The sequence below is a fragment of the Gadus macrocephalus genome, chromosome 16 (assembly GCF_031168955.1).
Source record: "Gadus macrocephalus chromosome 16, ASM3116895v1".
In the NCBI taxonomy this organism is placed as follows: domain Eukaryota; kingdom Metazoa; phylum Chordata; class Actinopteri; order Gadiformes; family Gadidae; genus Gadus; species Gadus macrocephalus.
Genome location: NC_082397.1, coordinates 15,531,751 through 15,548,555, shown reverse-complemented (window position 1 = coordinate 15,548,555; position 16,805 = coordinate 15,531,751). Strand labels below are relative to the sequence as shown.

Genomic DNA, 16,805 nt, shown 5'->3' with positions numbered 1-16,805 from the left:
ACGTTTAATTATAATGCCTCATGCGATGCGTTGCCATTGGGCTTACTAATTAACGTTTTCTTCTTGCTTTCCTACTAGAATTATTCAGTCTTTGAAAAATAAATAAACAATGGTTCAACAGCGTTGAAGGTAACTAAATGCCATAGGGACAGAGCAATTAATTGAAACGAAAAGGCAAATACGAACACACATATAAGGTAGGCTACCGATTCCTTTTCCAAATTGCTCTGATTAATTTAATGCAGAACGTGTTTATTAATAATCTATATTAACAACTATTTGCAGTTTAAGGGTCTGGCAACCCCCATGATTAAAAATTAATATTAACATTTAAATTCTTCAACTTTAGGAATTAATCACAATCATTTATGTAGAGTCTAACCATATTTATTCTACTATACAACGCACTGTAAGGCTCCACTATGTAATCTGCGCCATCATTAATTTAAAGTAGCCTATAAATCCCTCTCTGGCGCTTCCTGTCCCATCTCCATCCGCGAACCTACTTGATGCATAGGCCTACACTAATTGCAGCACAGCTTCCACTATTTTAACATGCCTGCATGCCTGCTATTCTTTCCAACATGAACAGGCCCTCTTCGCATGTAGTTGTATTTATGGCAAAGTAGTTCTGATTTAATAGTCTAGGTCTAATACAACTCATATTAGGGTAGCCTAATTGTCTGACAGCCTATAGGTCAATGTTCATTTATATTATTCAGAGTTTATAATATCATAAGGGGAACTGGTGAATGTTATTTTGCCAAAGTCAACCTTTAATATGGCAATGGCATTCCCGTTATTAATACAGCTCTTTGGGTAGGCCTATAAACAATTTATAATTAGGCTTAATGATACAATTATTGTCTTATCACTTTTTTAACATTTCGAAAGGTCAACATTAAAAGGTTTTTTATCGCAATATTGATACATTAGTTGGTAATATACTGTATATACTAAGGTATCACGGTAAAACAAATGCACATCTGTGTGTGAAATTCCTGATAGCGCTGAGTGCGGTTCAAAGTATCGATAGCTCTGCGTTCGACTATTCGGTCTCCTCCTCATTGACTCTATCGGCCAACAACCAGCACAGTCTAGTCAGAGCACGGCTGCACCGTGTTGTTGTGACTGCTATGGCTGTAGTGAATGAATGAACCTTGGGACCAGAGTTACCACTCAAAGGTGTGTAGTGGTATCGTGTTCTCCTCGGGGATAATAACCTTCTTCGTTTTTTTCTTTATATTAATATGTGATGGAAAACGCATCTTCAGGCGCTGAATTGAGTAGTGGTGAACTGGCATCCATGCACCAGAGTTAGCATCGTTAGCTTGCAGATATTCCTAATAAATAGCACTTGTTTAGGTTGCGTTTGATATGAGCCCTAGATATATTTATATTGACAAAGTCAATGAGATCAACGTTGTGTTGTAATGTTTGCGGTGTGTGTCGCAATGTGTTAATTTATCTTCACTGTGTGGTGTGGTCTGGCTGATAAATACAACAGGGTGTTAGTTGCCGCCGCTTGGTTAAACGTGGTTCACAAATACACATCAACGGTGATTGTTATTTGGTCTTGCCAAAACTCTTGATTTACACTGACATGGTATGTGTTAACGCCTTATTGTACCAGGGTAAGCAGCACCATGGGTCGACACTCCTCGGACAGTGAGGATGATAGCAGAAGCAAAAAGAAGAAGAAGAAGCAGCAGCGTCGTCGTTCGTCCTCCTCCTCTTCATCCTCGTCGTCGTCTGGAAGCAGAATGACCAGCAGCCGCAGTAAACGATCCACCCGCCGTAGTCGTTCTCGATCAAGAGATAAGGAGAGGGACAGAAGGTGAGACCATACAGAACAAGTGATGTCACTCATTAAGGGCGACATAGGGCTGTGGATCTATATGGATACTCTCCTTAAACTAGGGGACTCACAAGCACAGACCTCAACACTTGATCAATACACAAAATAACATCTTTGGTATGTGGAGGAATGATCTTCTAATTCATAAGTAAAATATATTTTGGGCTCATTTGTAATGCTTGTTTTGACTTGAAAAGTCAACCGAGTACTTTGTGGATTACTCGGGTCCAGTATATGACTCTGTTTTATAATCCAAGTTTTCCAATTATTGCACATGACCTAATATGTCATGTTTGTTTCCTAATTAATTCTTCCTGTGTAGTTAGGTTTACATAGGTGTGACAGTGGCCTGTTCCAAGAACATTTATAAATACGAATGCCCATCAAAGGCAGTGGTAGAGCGTTTCATTAACTAACACATATTTTCACACATTGATGTAAAAATATATAATGTAGACCACATTCAACACATGTAGACCACATACGCATCTTGGCTATACCTTCTCAAATGGGATGTATTGTATTGATGTATTCTTTTTTTTTTTTTACAACAAACACATGAGGTTGATAATGCAATGATTTTTATCAAAGTGGACAGTCTTAAGGGTTGCCCTAATCTTCACGATTTGTATTTCTCGGACAGCTGTCATAACCTTTTGATTTTCATGAAATTATTTATTTTGAGGTGAATCAGGAGAAAATTGTGATTTACATGGGGATCTAATTATTGATCATGTCAAACAATGATTTATAACAGGTAGTCAAAAAGTTATTGGCATTAGCTTTGTAAAGGCTATTGGATGGCTTTAGTCAATTTTCTTCTCCTTCAATGTATTCCGGTATTTTCCAGCAGTAGTTCAGTCAGAAATGTAGTCCAGCCTTAATTAAGCCCTCTCAAGTGGTTGAAGGTTGGGCCCTTCCAACCAGTCACTCCCTTCATCCACACACCCACCAAGGGCTGCCACTGTGGTGGTGTGTTGCTGTTCAGGCAAGGCCACTTGGTGGTAATTATTTATGAGGCTTGGTCAAGGTCCATTACCACTGATGGGAAGTCATGGCATGTCTGCCTTGGTTGGGGCATACCTGCCATTGTAAACCCAGAAACTCTAGCCCATCATCATTTACCCGTAGATTTAGATCAGTCAAACCAAGGCCTCTTGTTTTTTCTTTTAATCAGAGGTTAACATCAACAGCATTCAACTACATGAAACAAATTTTATAAATAGTTTACTTGAAGTATGATAATCTGTTGCACTCTGTCATGCGACTACCACAGCAAGTTAATGCAGTGACTGGCACTTATCAGTGCATGAACAGGTGTGTGTGTGTGTGTGTGTGTGTGTGTGTGTGTGTGTGTGCGCTACAACCCAGTGGCCTGTGGCAGTTGTTTCATGAGGCTCTGCTCATGGGATACAGGCTTTAGAATACTAATGGCTCTTCCCTGGTGACTCTAACTGAAACAAATCTGGTTTGATAGTTTAGCCTCAGTGTTATTTGTACTACTTTCCTTGTTCTTCTTCTCTCTCCCTTCTCGCTAAACTCCCAACGGACCATGCCAGTATTGTTTTTTTGTTCTTCCGCTAAACAGATTGGAGTATTTTGCGGTTTGCAAAAACAAAGAAGAGATTTAAAACCGCCTCTTTAACTGTTTTTGGAGGAAGCATCCAGGGTTGTTTCGAATTAAGCTGCTTCATGCCATCAGTCTGTGTTCAGTAGGTTGTTTACAGAATAGATGCGTCACACACTGGCATCGCCACATGAAAGGGCAGGGGTGCAGCATGGGGCTGCTGTGGAAGAACTGTGATCTACCATTCTCTCTCTGTCTCTCTCCATACATGCTCTCCCTCTCTCAATTTATTTAAGCATCGTTCTCACTGCCATTGTCTCTCTCATGTTTGTACGTTTCATTCTCCTAGCAGTCTTGTGATAATACTGACAAAAACAACAACAACTACTGCTCTGAATGCACTGGATGTTGGCACCTTGGCTCTACACAGCGGAGTGAAGCCCGTAATACAGAGGAGTGTTTGCACGGCGCCCATGATGTTTGACTGTGTGCTCCGGGTGGCTTCGATCCAGGCGCAGGAGACGCTCCAGCAGCAGCTCGTCCCACGGGTCATCCCGCAGGAAGAGGAGCCGCAGCGCCGACCGGGACAGAGGGAGGAGCCACCGCTCGCACCGGTCCCGCAGCCGCGACAGAAGGTATGGTCCTCCGCCCGGCGTACGCTCGCCCCCGCGCGTAGAGAGGAGTCGGGGAGTCGGGGAGTCATGTTCATGTTCGTGCATTCAGTTATAGTCGTCCCATTAAGTACCAACTGTACTTCCTGTGCCACACCATGGTTGTGCTCTACACAAAGACGATCATTGTGTCGTTAACATGTTGTTAAATCAATTAGGTAAGTTAATTTGATAATTTTATGTCAACATACAGTCAGCGGGGGTTAATCACGTATGATATTGTTATGATTCATTTATCCCTATACATCCTTGGTTGCTGATTATTGTTGAAAGGGTTTTTTTAAGCAAACTATTTGTGCATGCAAGATCAATGTTTGAGCACCTGCAATAAACCCGGCCTCCCAAAGTAAACACACACACGCACATGTGAGCGCAGACACTCACATTCAGCAGTGTATCTGTTACAGGAACAAACAGGGGGGGCTTTCTGTGTGTGGTGGTCCATGTCATTAGCATAGCTAATCTGGTGCTAATGAACCAGTAAACTCTGCTGGTTTTTAAATCCCTCACACATCACACACACACACACACACACACACACACACACACACACACACACACACACACACACACACACACACACACACACACACACACACACACACACACACACACACACACACACACACACACACACACACACACAGAGAGAGAGAGAAAAGATTGTCCTAATATATGCACGTGTGAGGCCCCCAGTTTACTTGTGGGGGTTGTGTAGAGATCACTGTAATCACAAACAAAAGAGAGAGCGAGCGATTTATTATCTTCATTACAAAGTGAGCCAGGATATGAAGGCCTGCCGGGACAGTTTCTGACTGGGGAGGTTTACTGTTACCTGCGTGGTGACTTGCATCTGGTTTCCTTGGTGCGTCCCACCCTCCTTGCCCCCTGCCGAAGGCCTATTTGCAGGCTCCACTGGTCATTAAAAACAGCAGCAGGCAGTGGCCTGACGCCAGATGAAACGCGGGGAGAGGATTTGGACTGGATACGATATTGATATTGGTGTTTACCGAAGCAGTGCTGTGATGAGGCTCAGCGCTGTGTGAGGAGCAGGTGGGTGGGGGGCGATCGGGAGGGAAGGGACATGCGACTGTGTGCAAATGAAACTGCTGGTCTAGTGATACCTGATTGACTCTTAAGTCTCGGTTTATAGGACAACTTAGGGTGTCCTCCCCTTGCTCCTCATTTGTGGGGTTTGCATGTGACCTATGCCTAGACATGTTGATGGAGGTTGCAGTAAAATATAAGGCAGTTGGGGTTTTCTAATGTTCTACTCGCTGTGTGCGTGTGCGTGTGCGTGTGCGTGCGCGTGTGCGTGCGCACAAAAGTGAGCTTGCGGATAGATCAGAGGTGGATTGAGTGTACAGGACCTACTACCAACAGGCTATAAGGCACCGTGTTTCAACACAGACACACACACACACACACACAAAAAAGTAGAGCTAAAGGAGATGCAAACTGGGATATGTAAACTGGTAGCTAGAGAGCCAGGAGAGGAGAGGTCTTCCACCTTCACTCTGTCTGTTAGCCTCTGGTGAAAAGTGACGTGCAGGCTCCTTTGTAGGTCACCACCAGAGAGGCAGAGAGATAGCAGGAAGAAGCATGGTGGAGGTTAATAGTGGAAAAGACAAAGGCGGCCGGGGAAGGAGAGAAATTGCATGCGCCTGAGTGAGGCGTATTATTCAGTAGAAATGAGAATAATAACGCCTGCATGGGAACATTGCGAGGAGAAGACGATTAGGGCCACGGTAGGACTGCTCGGGCTAGAAGTAGCGAATATTATTACCATTTTTATTTCAGTTCTATGTATAAACAAAAAATAAAGATATGTGAAATGAGCAAAGCGCTCCATCACGTGTTTACCATTTATCATTCCCCCCACCCACTTTTTTTTTTTTTTTTGCCTGTCCTTTTACTCTGTTTCCCCCCACGTTCAATCAGGGCAGAGCCGGGTCCCCCCAGAGGCAGCCAATCTTGCCCTGAAATGTAGAACAGACAAGAGGAGCAGATTACCTATTTGCCATTAATGTTTATTCTCTTTGATCTGAGCCAGCAGATCTGTGTGTGTGTGTGTGTGTGTGTGTGTGTGTGTGTGTGTGTGTGTGTGTGTGTGTGTGTGTGTGTGTGTGTGTGTGTGTGTGTGTGTGTGTGTGTGTGTGTGTGTGTGTGTGTGTGTGTGTGTGTGCAAATGCGTACGAGCATGACGGTTGGCGCACGAACAAACACGCAAGCAGGCACATGCAAGGCCGCTTGATCGAGCGTATGCACGCGTGTGTGTGTGTGTGCGCGCGTGCGTGCGTTATCATGCACACACGTTTACCGGGGGAGATGTGGTGCCCCGGTCCACAGGGGGAGAACAGAGCGGAACAGAGTGCAGTGCCGTGTGCTGCGATCTGATGTGAACTCAGCCCAACAAAAGGTGCCACGTAGCCTCCTTCCCCCCCCCCCACCCTCATCACAGGCGGATCACAGGCGCGCCGTTTTGGATGGAGCCCAGCGGAGCGGCGTCGATCCGGGGCTCCGCGTAGGATCACCGCAGCATGGGCGTATAAACCTGTGTGTGGCTTAGTCACTCACTCACTGTCAGTCACCCGTTCAGTCAGCTGTGAGCTGCCTAACGATGCGCGTGGCTGGGTGGGTGGGTGACGGGGGTCTGCTGTGTCGGTGTGACTAATCAAACCTGCAAAAACCAGCGCCCCGTCTCCCGCCAATGAAATGAAGACGCTTCCCATTGACCCTTCTACGGAGCTCTGCTCATAGAGGCAGGGGTGTATCGACGGATGCATAGAGCACACACACACACACACACACACACACACACACACACACACACACACACACACACACACACACATGCCTACATTGCTCATTAATATTTCAGGGCTGTGTTGTGTTAGCAGGGCAGAGTGCTGGCGTCAGGGTTTACCCTCGCTAACAGCCCAGCCGCTCCCCCACCGCTTAGCTGTCGGGACTATCAAGAGCGGGAGACTTCTAATTATCCACTAATCCCCCAGAGGAGGGACGCAATCGCACGCTGAACAGACCAACCGGAACCGCTGGGCCGGTCGGTTTGGTGTGGGCTGGAGAAGTCTCCACCGCCCGCCTGTAGCCCTGGAGACGGGGGGGGCTCCCGTGTCCAGCTCGCTCGGCTGAGTTGGGGTTAAAGGGGGTTTCCAGGATATGGGTCGATCCTGTTTAGTCTCAAAGTAGCATCTTATGCATTGCGTCAATCAAGCCCCAACACCTTTCCCTTTTGAAACCCTGCCTTGGTAGTGCTCTCTGGTTCCGACTGAGCAGCTCGTCGTTGCACCCTTTAGATGCAGTTACCTGAACTCCGGGGAGGGCTTTGAACCGGGGCCTGTGAAGTGAGGCCATGGTCAGCCAGAGCAGGGCGATGCACGCCAGCCACATCCGGGCTTAACGGTATCACTCCGACAACACGGGAGGGGGGGGGTTCTCTGCTCCGAGCACGGGGTGGGGGGGGGGGGGGGGGGGGGGAAGAGAGATCACTCAGACACTCCAGGCCAGCAACGAGAGAGCGTGTACTTTTGCACACCGAGTGTATATGTGTGAGTGATGTCCGAGTTTTTATTTCACTCCAGCAATCCTCCCCCCTTCCCCCCTCCCCTCTCCTCTCGAGATGAGGTGTCGTACATCTGCTTGATGGTTTCTCCTGCCTCGAGTCCCCACCGAGTGCATGCAAGGTCAGCTGGGCTATTAGGCCGAGGGGGGGGGGGGCACGGTCTGATGAGGGAAGAAAAGAGGAGGTTATGGAAACAACGAGCGAGAGAGCGAGCGGGTTTACTTGGATCAAATACAGATGAGATAAACAGAGGCGAAGTGGTCGGACACGGGGAGGAGTCTCACCCTCCCGGCCTCCTCTCACACCTGATTCCCACCCCCCCCCCATTTTTATTGTTTGGTGTTGAAACATGGAAACATCTGTTGATAAGGATATGTATGTGTCTGTATGCACATGTGCGTGTGTGAGAGAGTGTGAGGCAGGTGCATCGGGGTGTCGGTAGGCGCTCAGGAGGGAAACGCCTCACCGAGTGTCCGGTGCAAAGGACAGGGAGAGGTGGAATCAGTTTTTTTCCAGGATCCTGGAAATCCAACTGAACATAACTAACTGTTACAGGATGACCGCTCAGCGCTGGTGTGGCGTGACGTGAATAAGGACGGGGAGCGTGCATGGGCGTGATGGTGCGCGGGCTTTTTACGCTTTGCTGTGATTAAGTGGACGTCATCCGACCCCTTGGATGTGTGTGTGTTTGTGAGTGTGTTTAAGTGAGTGTGCAGTATGGCTTTGAGAGTTTGGGCCAAAGGAAGGGTCTATTATTTATAAGCCGTCTCTAACCCATGGGCCCTTACCTTTCCCTTCTACTTTCCACAGACTCGTCCGTCTCCCTTTATTCCTTCATTCGACTGAATGACATTCAGCCCTTTCTTCCTTCTTCCCCGATTACCCCGATTTGCAAAGTGTTGATTTAAACTGAAGGATGACCTGGTTTGGTTCAGCTGCGTCTTCTCTACTCCATAAAAATCAACATGCTTCCAGTGGAGATCTAAACGTGTTTGTTGTGTTTTTTTTCTCTCTCTCCCTCTCTCACCGTCTCTCTTGTCTGTCTCTTCTCTTTCTTTCTGACTCCCTTTTTCCCTCGCAGTGTTGTCTTTTTTTCATCCCCTATAAAGGCCAGTCAGGCTCGGCGCAGCTTTGTTGTCAGAAACCTTTATTTACCAAAGGGAGGAATAAGTGACTGACATATACAGCCCCTTTCATCCCCACCTCGCCGCGAGCACTGTTCCCCTCCACCGCCAGAGGAACCCCACCCCTCCACCGCCGCCCCGCACCCTTCCATCACCCCCCTCGCTCCTGCCAAACCTCGCCCCCCCCCCCCCTCCCTGCCCCCTCCATCCATCCAACCCCCCAGGCTCACACTTCAGCAGCCCAGCCCCCTGGGTAGCAACCTAGCTGCAGTCTGTTGTGCTGAAAACACACACACACACACACACACACACACACACACACACACACACACACACACACACACACACACACACACACACACACACACACACACACACACACACACACACACACACACACACACACACACACTTATATTATATATAAAACTCGTTGCAAGGGCAAACACACTAGGGTTCTCATGTACAAGATCAAAATGAGCGAAGTAGCCCAACAGTCCCAAACAAAGATGAGCTTCAACATCAAAACATGGTTGGCCCCTTTTTCTGTTTACGTCCATCTGTTGGACAATCCTCGAAGAGTGACAAAATGGGAGCTATTATACCGTAACCGCAGTCGGTTGGCAGGTGGACGTTTGCGACGCCATCTCGGAAAGGGATGATGACAGTGTGAATATCCTCCAAATCACCACCCGATTGGTCAAATAACATACCTAGACTGATCGGTCTGTGGATCGGATTGGTTACATATTTACAGGAAGCAGCTTTCATATACAAACCTAGTTGTGAAAGGTCTTCCTGGATAGATTCAATGTAATGGTAACATTTAAATATAACTACCCAAAGTCAGGCTGTGTAAGTCCAACGTTTCTTTATATTCTCAGAATCTTTTATTTCACCATGAGATAAACAAGGTTATCTCAAGGGGAAATGTCATATTTTTATGATTTGAAAAAAATCGATCCACACATTAGATCCATAAGAGATTGAATTGAAGAATATTTTGTTGTTTAACAGGAATTTGTATCACGGGAATAGGTTATATTTCTAAAGTAAACTTTTCAAGTCAAGCCATGAGATGAAGAATGTTCACAGTATAAACCTATAAAGAAAATTGACAATTGTATAATTTATTTTCTCAAGGAACATGATTCTCTCCAGGTTGTTGCAGATAATTCAACACAGTAGCCTAAAACAACACAACCGTCCCTGATGTTATATAAAACCCCCATCTGGCCGGACCAAGTTCAGGACTGAAAGCATCCCTTTCAGTCTTGGCACCGGAAAGTGAATTCCAAATGAATCTCTTTCTCCCTCTGTTTCGGGTCTCTTTCTCCTTCGCCTTTTTTTTCTGCCTCATCTCGGTCTCTCTGTCTACCATTTAGGCTTCTTGAAGTTCTTCCAAATTGGGTTTTAAATGCCAATTAGGAGGTTGAATGTAGTAAAATAAAAGCAAATGCAGGCAGGATGGCCTCACCTTCTGGCTGGTTAGGCTTCAGAGGGAAGCGCGACGGACCTTTGGCTCCCAGCAAGGCTTTGAGAGAAATATCCTGCCTAATGAACACATTAATTAGAACCATAACTATTTATAAGATGATAATTAGAAACGAAGGGAGGTAAACTGGGCTTTTCCTGCAATTAATGGAGGATTAATTACAGGAGCTAATGAAGTGGATTTTTGAAACGCATAGAGGTGAAGTACAGAGATATGCAGCCCGCTTTGTGATCACTGGCGTAATTATTTTCTCCGCCGTCGAAAGTGTTTGAGGCCCCGGTCGTTTTTTTGCCCGGTTTCAGGGCCGGCTAATAAGCATCATCGCATCGTTATATATGCACTTAAAAAGGACCTGCCGCCGAAATGACTATCTAATTATTTCTAATTGGCAGGCGCCGCGTGTTGTCATTGAGCTGTTTGGAGCCGCGGCGCAGCCCAGGGTCTAATGACGCTGTAGGCAGGGAGGGCTTAGAGACGGAGGGACGGGAGGGAGGGCGGGAGGGAGGGAGGGAGGGAAGGGAAGGGAGGGAAGGGAGGGAAGGGAGGGAGGGAGGGAGGGAGGGAAATTGTGTGGGAAATGGAGGGAGTGGGAGGGCTCTGCCCACCCCATTTAGCCCCGGCTGCCTGTGGCCCCCCTTCTGTGCTGCCTGCCCAGCAGGGGAACAGGAAGCGGAGCCGTGTGCAGAGGTCACCTCGCCGAGTAGCCCGACGGCAAAGTTTGGTTATTATTATTTATTTTTTTTACACTTTTTTTACACTGTATTTCTCTCCCCCGCTCGCTCTATACCAGCCTCCTTAATTAACAACCACTGCTCCTAATTTATTCGTGGATAAACGACCACCCCGTCTGTTCACGGTTCTTATTTTTAGAGATACACACACACATTGGCGCGGTGGTGTGTTCGGCGGCCAGGTTTGCAGCCTGTCCATCGCCGCCCATGGGAACAGAGTGTGTATGGACCAGCCTCAGTCGGGCCTCTTTACCTTGTACTGCATCTTAAGTTGAGGCCAAAACCATATGGACAGCGCTCTGCTACAGCTGCAGCCCAATAAACCTGTATCTCTTTTGTGTTTCTTTTAAGGATATATAGGTCTTGGCTTTGCAAAATGATGCGTACTGATGTACTAGGGCTGGCAACACGTAGTTATTTATGAGAAAATCGGTCTTTTCCCGCTCAATACATAGAGGCATAGTAGGTACGAGCACTTGGAGGGGATTCACATTCTTTTAGCACATCACCCTGATTTAGATGATGTTCATATGTGAGGGCCCATTCACACACATCATGTTGCAAGTGTGTTTGAATGATTGCTTTGAACTAAACTGTGTGTGTGTGTGTGTGTGTGTGTGTGTGTGTGTGTGTGTGTGTGTGTGTGTGTGTGTGTGTGTGTGTGTGTGTGTGTGTGTGTGTGTGTGTGTGTGTGTGTGTGTGTGTGTGTGTGTGTGTGTGTACGCTCCACTAAGCAGAGCCATGTGCTTTGTCCTGCCAGAGAACCTCTGTCATTTCTTCTCTCTCCTCCCCTGAACAACTTGAGAGCAAATTGCCAGCTAATGCAATCTTTGACTGCACTTGTCTGTCCGGCGCGGACAAGCAGGGGAACACACACATGCACACAGAAACATGTGGTTTCGCTCACTCAACTAATGTTTTAATTGTGTAGGAACGGGGGGAGAGGCAGAGAGAATCAGGGGGACACTACGAGCCGAGAAATTTAAGCTGGATCATGTGTGTCTTGACTGAAGCCATAGAAATCTTTTTATGAAAATAATGAAACACTTTCTTACTGGGTCTGTTGAGGTTTTCTCCAACAAAAAAAGGAATCATTTGAGAATTGTTTTCTTTTTTCCCTATCAATTTGAGTTTTGGCAAGAGCTGCGGCATGAGGGATGACCGAACAGGTTGTGGTCTTATGTTTGGCGGAACATGTTTTGCTTCTGTCAGTGGCTAAGTGAGGAAGCCAGTGTTTTCTTCGTACTCCACTTTGCTCGCTAACGCCGATGAATTTAATGAATTTGAACACTAGGCGTCACTCCCATTATGCATTGCATCGTTTACCATCTGCCTCCAAAAGGCTAGAGGATTAAACGCATACACCAAAAAAAAAAAAACACGTTTTGTCTTCAGTTGTTAAGCGGCCATTGTTTTAGAAACGCTAGCCATTGTCAACACAGTGCTGAGCATGTCCGTGTTTTTCCAGCGCAGCAAAGCGCTGTCCAGCCCTGCGACTAACCAGGCCGTGAGATTTAAAACCTGATGTCTACATGAATTATGTCTCGCTCTGTAGCAGACAGGACGCACCGCAAAGAGTTGGGAAGAAAGTAACCACTGATACATTTTTTTTCCCACAGAGGATTGACTGTTCTCTTTCTCTCCCTCATTCTTGATCTCTCTCCCCCGCTCTCTCTTGCGCACCCTCTCTCTCTCTCTCTCTCTCTCTCTTTCTCTCATCGTCTCTACCTATCGGTTTCCCTCTTGTTCTTCTTGACAGCGGCTCATGAAAAAAATAAAAGATATTTTTCAAGAAACTTTTATGAGACAAGCCTCTGTTTTTATCAAATGGCAACCCTGCTACTCCACCACCGGGGGAAACAAATAGAGTGCTACGGTGCCTTTCTTTATTCCTATTTTCCCTTTTTATAGGGTGATATTTCACTCGTGACCCGGGTGTTTAATTAAGTGTAGTTTCCCTTTAGTAGTGGAATGTGCGTCTGCTTTTCGTCGGGCCCTTCCTATGTGCTTTTTTTCGCCTCCTCTTTTTTCTCCTTTACAGTCCACCCACATGGTTCGCCTCAGCGTTTATGATTTTTCTCATACTCGAGTTGTGAGGTTCCTAAATCACTTAGGCACACCAGGGGCCGGGCCGTCCACGTTGAAACAATAAAAAGGCTGTTATGGTAAGGGCCCTCAGATCTCCAACCACTTCATAAATACATAGGTATAAAAGGCAGAACAAGCATCTTCTCCCGACCGGAGAGACCAAGACAGAGGGAGAGAGAGAGAGAGAGAGAGAGAGAGAGTTACGCGGAGCAAGGGAGAGGGAGTCTGAGAGCACACCTGCTAATTGGAGCCAGCCTGGTGTAATGCGCGTCTGTTCTCTCCGTTCGCTCTCTTTCCATGAGAATCAACCCCTCTTCTTTTTTTTTGTTGCCTCCACACATTTATTATGTTAACCTAACGCTCCTCTTTTTCCACCTTGCCGACCTCCGTTCATAACACACACGCTTCCCATCCGTCAACGTTCCCGTCTCTTTCCCTCCCTCACCTGTTGTCCCCCGCTGGCCTCGCGCCCTCCTCCTCCCCCTCCTCCTCCTCGCACCCTCTTCTTCATCCTCTATCACGGTCTTCTACTCTGCGCTTGACCTGCCACAGATGGAGGCAGTGAACCAAACCAAAACAACTCTCCACCGTGACGTGGCTAATTGTCCCGCTCTGTGATGGATGGAGGTGCGGCGGGGGAGGGAGAGAAGTGACTTGTTCGCTTGCATGGGGTGGCTGTGAGCGAGTTGGCAAGTTAGCACCTAGACTGAGTGTGACCCCCACTTGACCTTGTGTTTTGGGCTGAGTGGGAGCCCACCCCCCCCCCCCCCCGCCGCCCCCCTCCTCCCCAGACCGCTCCAGCTGCTAATGGCTGTCACGTCGAGCCGTGGCGGCGGAGGGGTCAAAGTGCATGGGTGCTCAGCAGACTGCTCAGTTCAGGATTGCGGCAGGGTGGCTGAGTGACAGCGCGCATGTGTGGCGATGAAGACATTGCTAATCAGCATGTACACATGCACACGCGCACACACCCACACACCCACAAGCACGCACACTCACACACCTATAGTCTGCGTCACGTTGTAGATAATGGTCTGCACCCCATTGGTGGCTGAGTGTTGTAGGTTCATATAGATCTTAGGCAATCTTTGAAAGCCTTTGAACTCTCCTAAATGGCTTGACCCTGTGGTCGTGTGACTGTGTGTGTGTGTGTGTTCCAAGGGTTGTGTAAAGGCTAAGAGGCTGGTTTATGTGGGTTTTATTGCTTCCCATGCTGATGTTTGGTGTGTAGGACTGAGTGAATTAGAAGCAAACTGACGATTATGAGGAATCCAAGTGGTGGAAAACATCTTGTGGAATCTTTCATGCCTCTTCTTTCCCGTGTTAATTGTGCTTGCAGTCAGCTACTTTCACAGTACTTTCTTGTGCGCCTGCGTTTGTGTGTGCGTGCACGTGCATTTATTTTGTGTCGGCCACCACCACGGCTGTGAGTGGTTACGTAAATGTGCGTATGTGTGTGGATGTGTGCATAGTTGTGTGTTTGAAAGTGTAGACGGAGGATGAACAGACATTCGCTGCTCAGAGGGAGGAGGCAGCTTGGAAAATGATTTCAACAGCGCTCATAATTAGAGGAATATCATAAATTAAACTTGTGTCTGCCGTCTCGTTTGAAGAGCACTCAAAAGTAATAAATTCTGGATGGTTAACATATTTGCATTCTCTTCGGCAGGCGGCGTCGGACAGGAACAGCTGTTTTCCATGTCTTTTGGCAGCAGGAAATGCTCATTGCTCACTCAAGGTGCTTTTGAGAGACATTGAGATGGGAGAGAGGGAGGGAAAAAAAGCGGGACAGGACTTTTAAGTCGAATGTGAAGCTGCTGCTGTTCCTAGAAGGAGCTCGACGGGGAACAGGGCTTTAATGAAGTTGCTCAAATGGGGCCGGTCTCGCTTTTACGTACGGGCTGTTTCCCATTCAATCTGTCATCTGCTTGGAGATGTCTTCTGGCGAGCTCTGTGTCAGTGATGGGCTGCTCCGTGCGCCTGCTACATATACAGTATGCGCTGGTGCGTGCACGGATGTGTGCGTGATGCAATATACAAATGGCTAGTCTGAGTTTATTGTCATCTATACCGTTATTGCTTCTAGATATAGACATGCCTTTTATGCGGGTAGCAATTAAACACAAAATAAGCACACCTCCAATATCTGTGTGACTCATATTTGAAGCACTCGCACTCTTCTCAGATGCTGATACATTTATATTTTCTGCAGAAACTCATTCCTTTTATCATCAGAAATTATATAAATATATACTTTTTAAGATGCTTATACCCATATACATTTGTATTTTTGGCAGAAATGAATTCCTTATATCATCAGGATTAATACAATTAAAATAAAAAATAAATAGTTTGGACTAAACTCTTGAAGCATTCATAAGGACAACTTATAATGATCTACCACCTTTAACTCTTATCTGCTTAACAAATTTTGCCTGGGATTTTTCAGAAACTGGAAATATTAAATTCCGGGAATATTAATGACACACAAGAGTAACATTTTGAATTAGACTGCATATATTCACCGTTCCTCAAACCAGTGCAGTGCACTAAACGTGTAGTGCGGCAAAAAACAAAATGAAACCCCACATCCTCGAATCAATGATCAACACACGGCTCAGCCGGAGCACTGATACGCGTGAGTGAGCGATGATCCGGTAGCCGCCCCGGCTCTCATGGGACCCCATCCGCCTCTGCCCTGAGTGGAGGAGCAGAGCGCGAGAGGCTGGTCAGACCCCGGCCACCCTCTCAGCCCAGCGCCTGCTGAAACGCAATAGGGTTGAGGTTACATGGTCGTTAATCACCCGCACGGCGCCGGCCCACCCCGGGCCTTACATCCTCTAGAACATCGCTTAACTAGGTCCCCTGCATTCATCCCGGCCCCGCACTCTTCCTCTATTTCCGCGTCATCAATAGAGTGAGGACAATGTAGACCTGTCTGGTCTCAGCAATATAGTCTCGCCACACTCCGATGTTTCCTATTCCAGCGGGGGAATCGGGGGTTGGTGCTGAGTGAGTGTGTGTTCTTGTTCTTGTGTGCGTGCGGGCGTGTGTGTGTGCGTGTGTGTCTGTGTGTGTGTTGCAGGGGTGCGTGTAGCCTGTACGCCCAGCCCTGTTTTATTCTAATAAATGATTCCTCCGGGGGTCTGCTCCCGGCGGACGTTCCTGCCTGTATCCGACACTGGTGGTATCGCGCGGCCGCCATTAGCGCGGCGTTGTTCAATGAAAACCCTGCATTTAGCAGGAATAGAATGGGGACTGATAAGGGCAACGTGCCGTACAGCTTCACACCCGGCCACATAATTACCCCAATGGGCCGCGGCGAGGGATCATATCCTGGCGCGTGCCGGGGGGTCAGCGGCGATAAGCCTGAGCCCAGCTCCCCGACATGCAGCATAATTACTCTATTGATAATTCACCAGCAAAACGGCCCCGGCCAATTGCAGGGCTGCGATTTTAATGGATTAGATGGCGAAATGGGGGAGGAACGGGGGACGTGTAGGAGGGGGGGGAGGTAGAGGTTGTGAGGAAGGGTGGGGGTGAGGGAAGGGAGGGGGGGGGGGGCTGCGAGGGATCCTTTTTTAATAGAAATGAAAATATGTTTGGGCCATAGGGAGAGCCATTTTCCCTGGAGATAATAAGGGGAATAAAATGTAAAGCAGGGGAAGGGCCCGGCATGGGGTCTGACTGT

At 47.4% G+C, this 16,805-nt stretch overlaps 1 protein-coding gene across 1 annotated transcript in view; it reads left to right on the top strand.

Moving 5' to 3' along the window:
* The first annotated feature begins 1,028 nt into the window (after positions 1-1,028).
* The window catches only part of LOC132474676 (serine/Arginine-related protein 53-like), a 105,234-nt gene continuing 89,457 nt past the window's right edge, over positions 1,029-16,805 (top strand). The window contains exons 1-3 of the mRNA XM_060075503.1: positions 1,029-1,185; positions 1,634-1,837; positions 3,938-4,060. Of these exons, the coding sequence (XP_059931486.1) occupies positions 1,154-1,185; positions 1,634-1,837; positions 3,938-4,060 (359 nt within the window). The 5' untranslated portion in view covers positions 1,029-1,153. The remainder of the gene's footprint in view (positions 1,186-1,633; positions 1,838-3,937; positions 4,061-16,805) is intronic.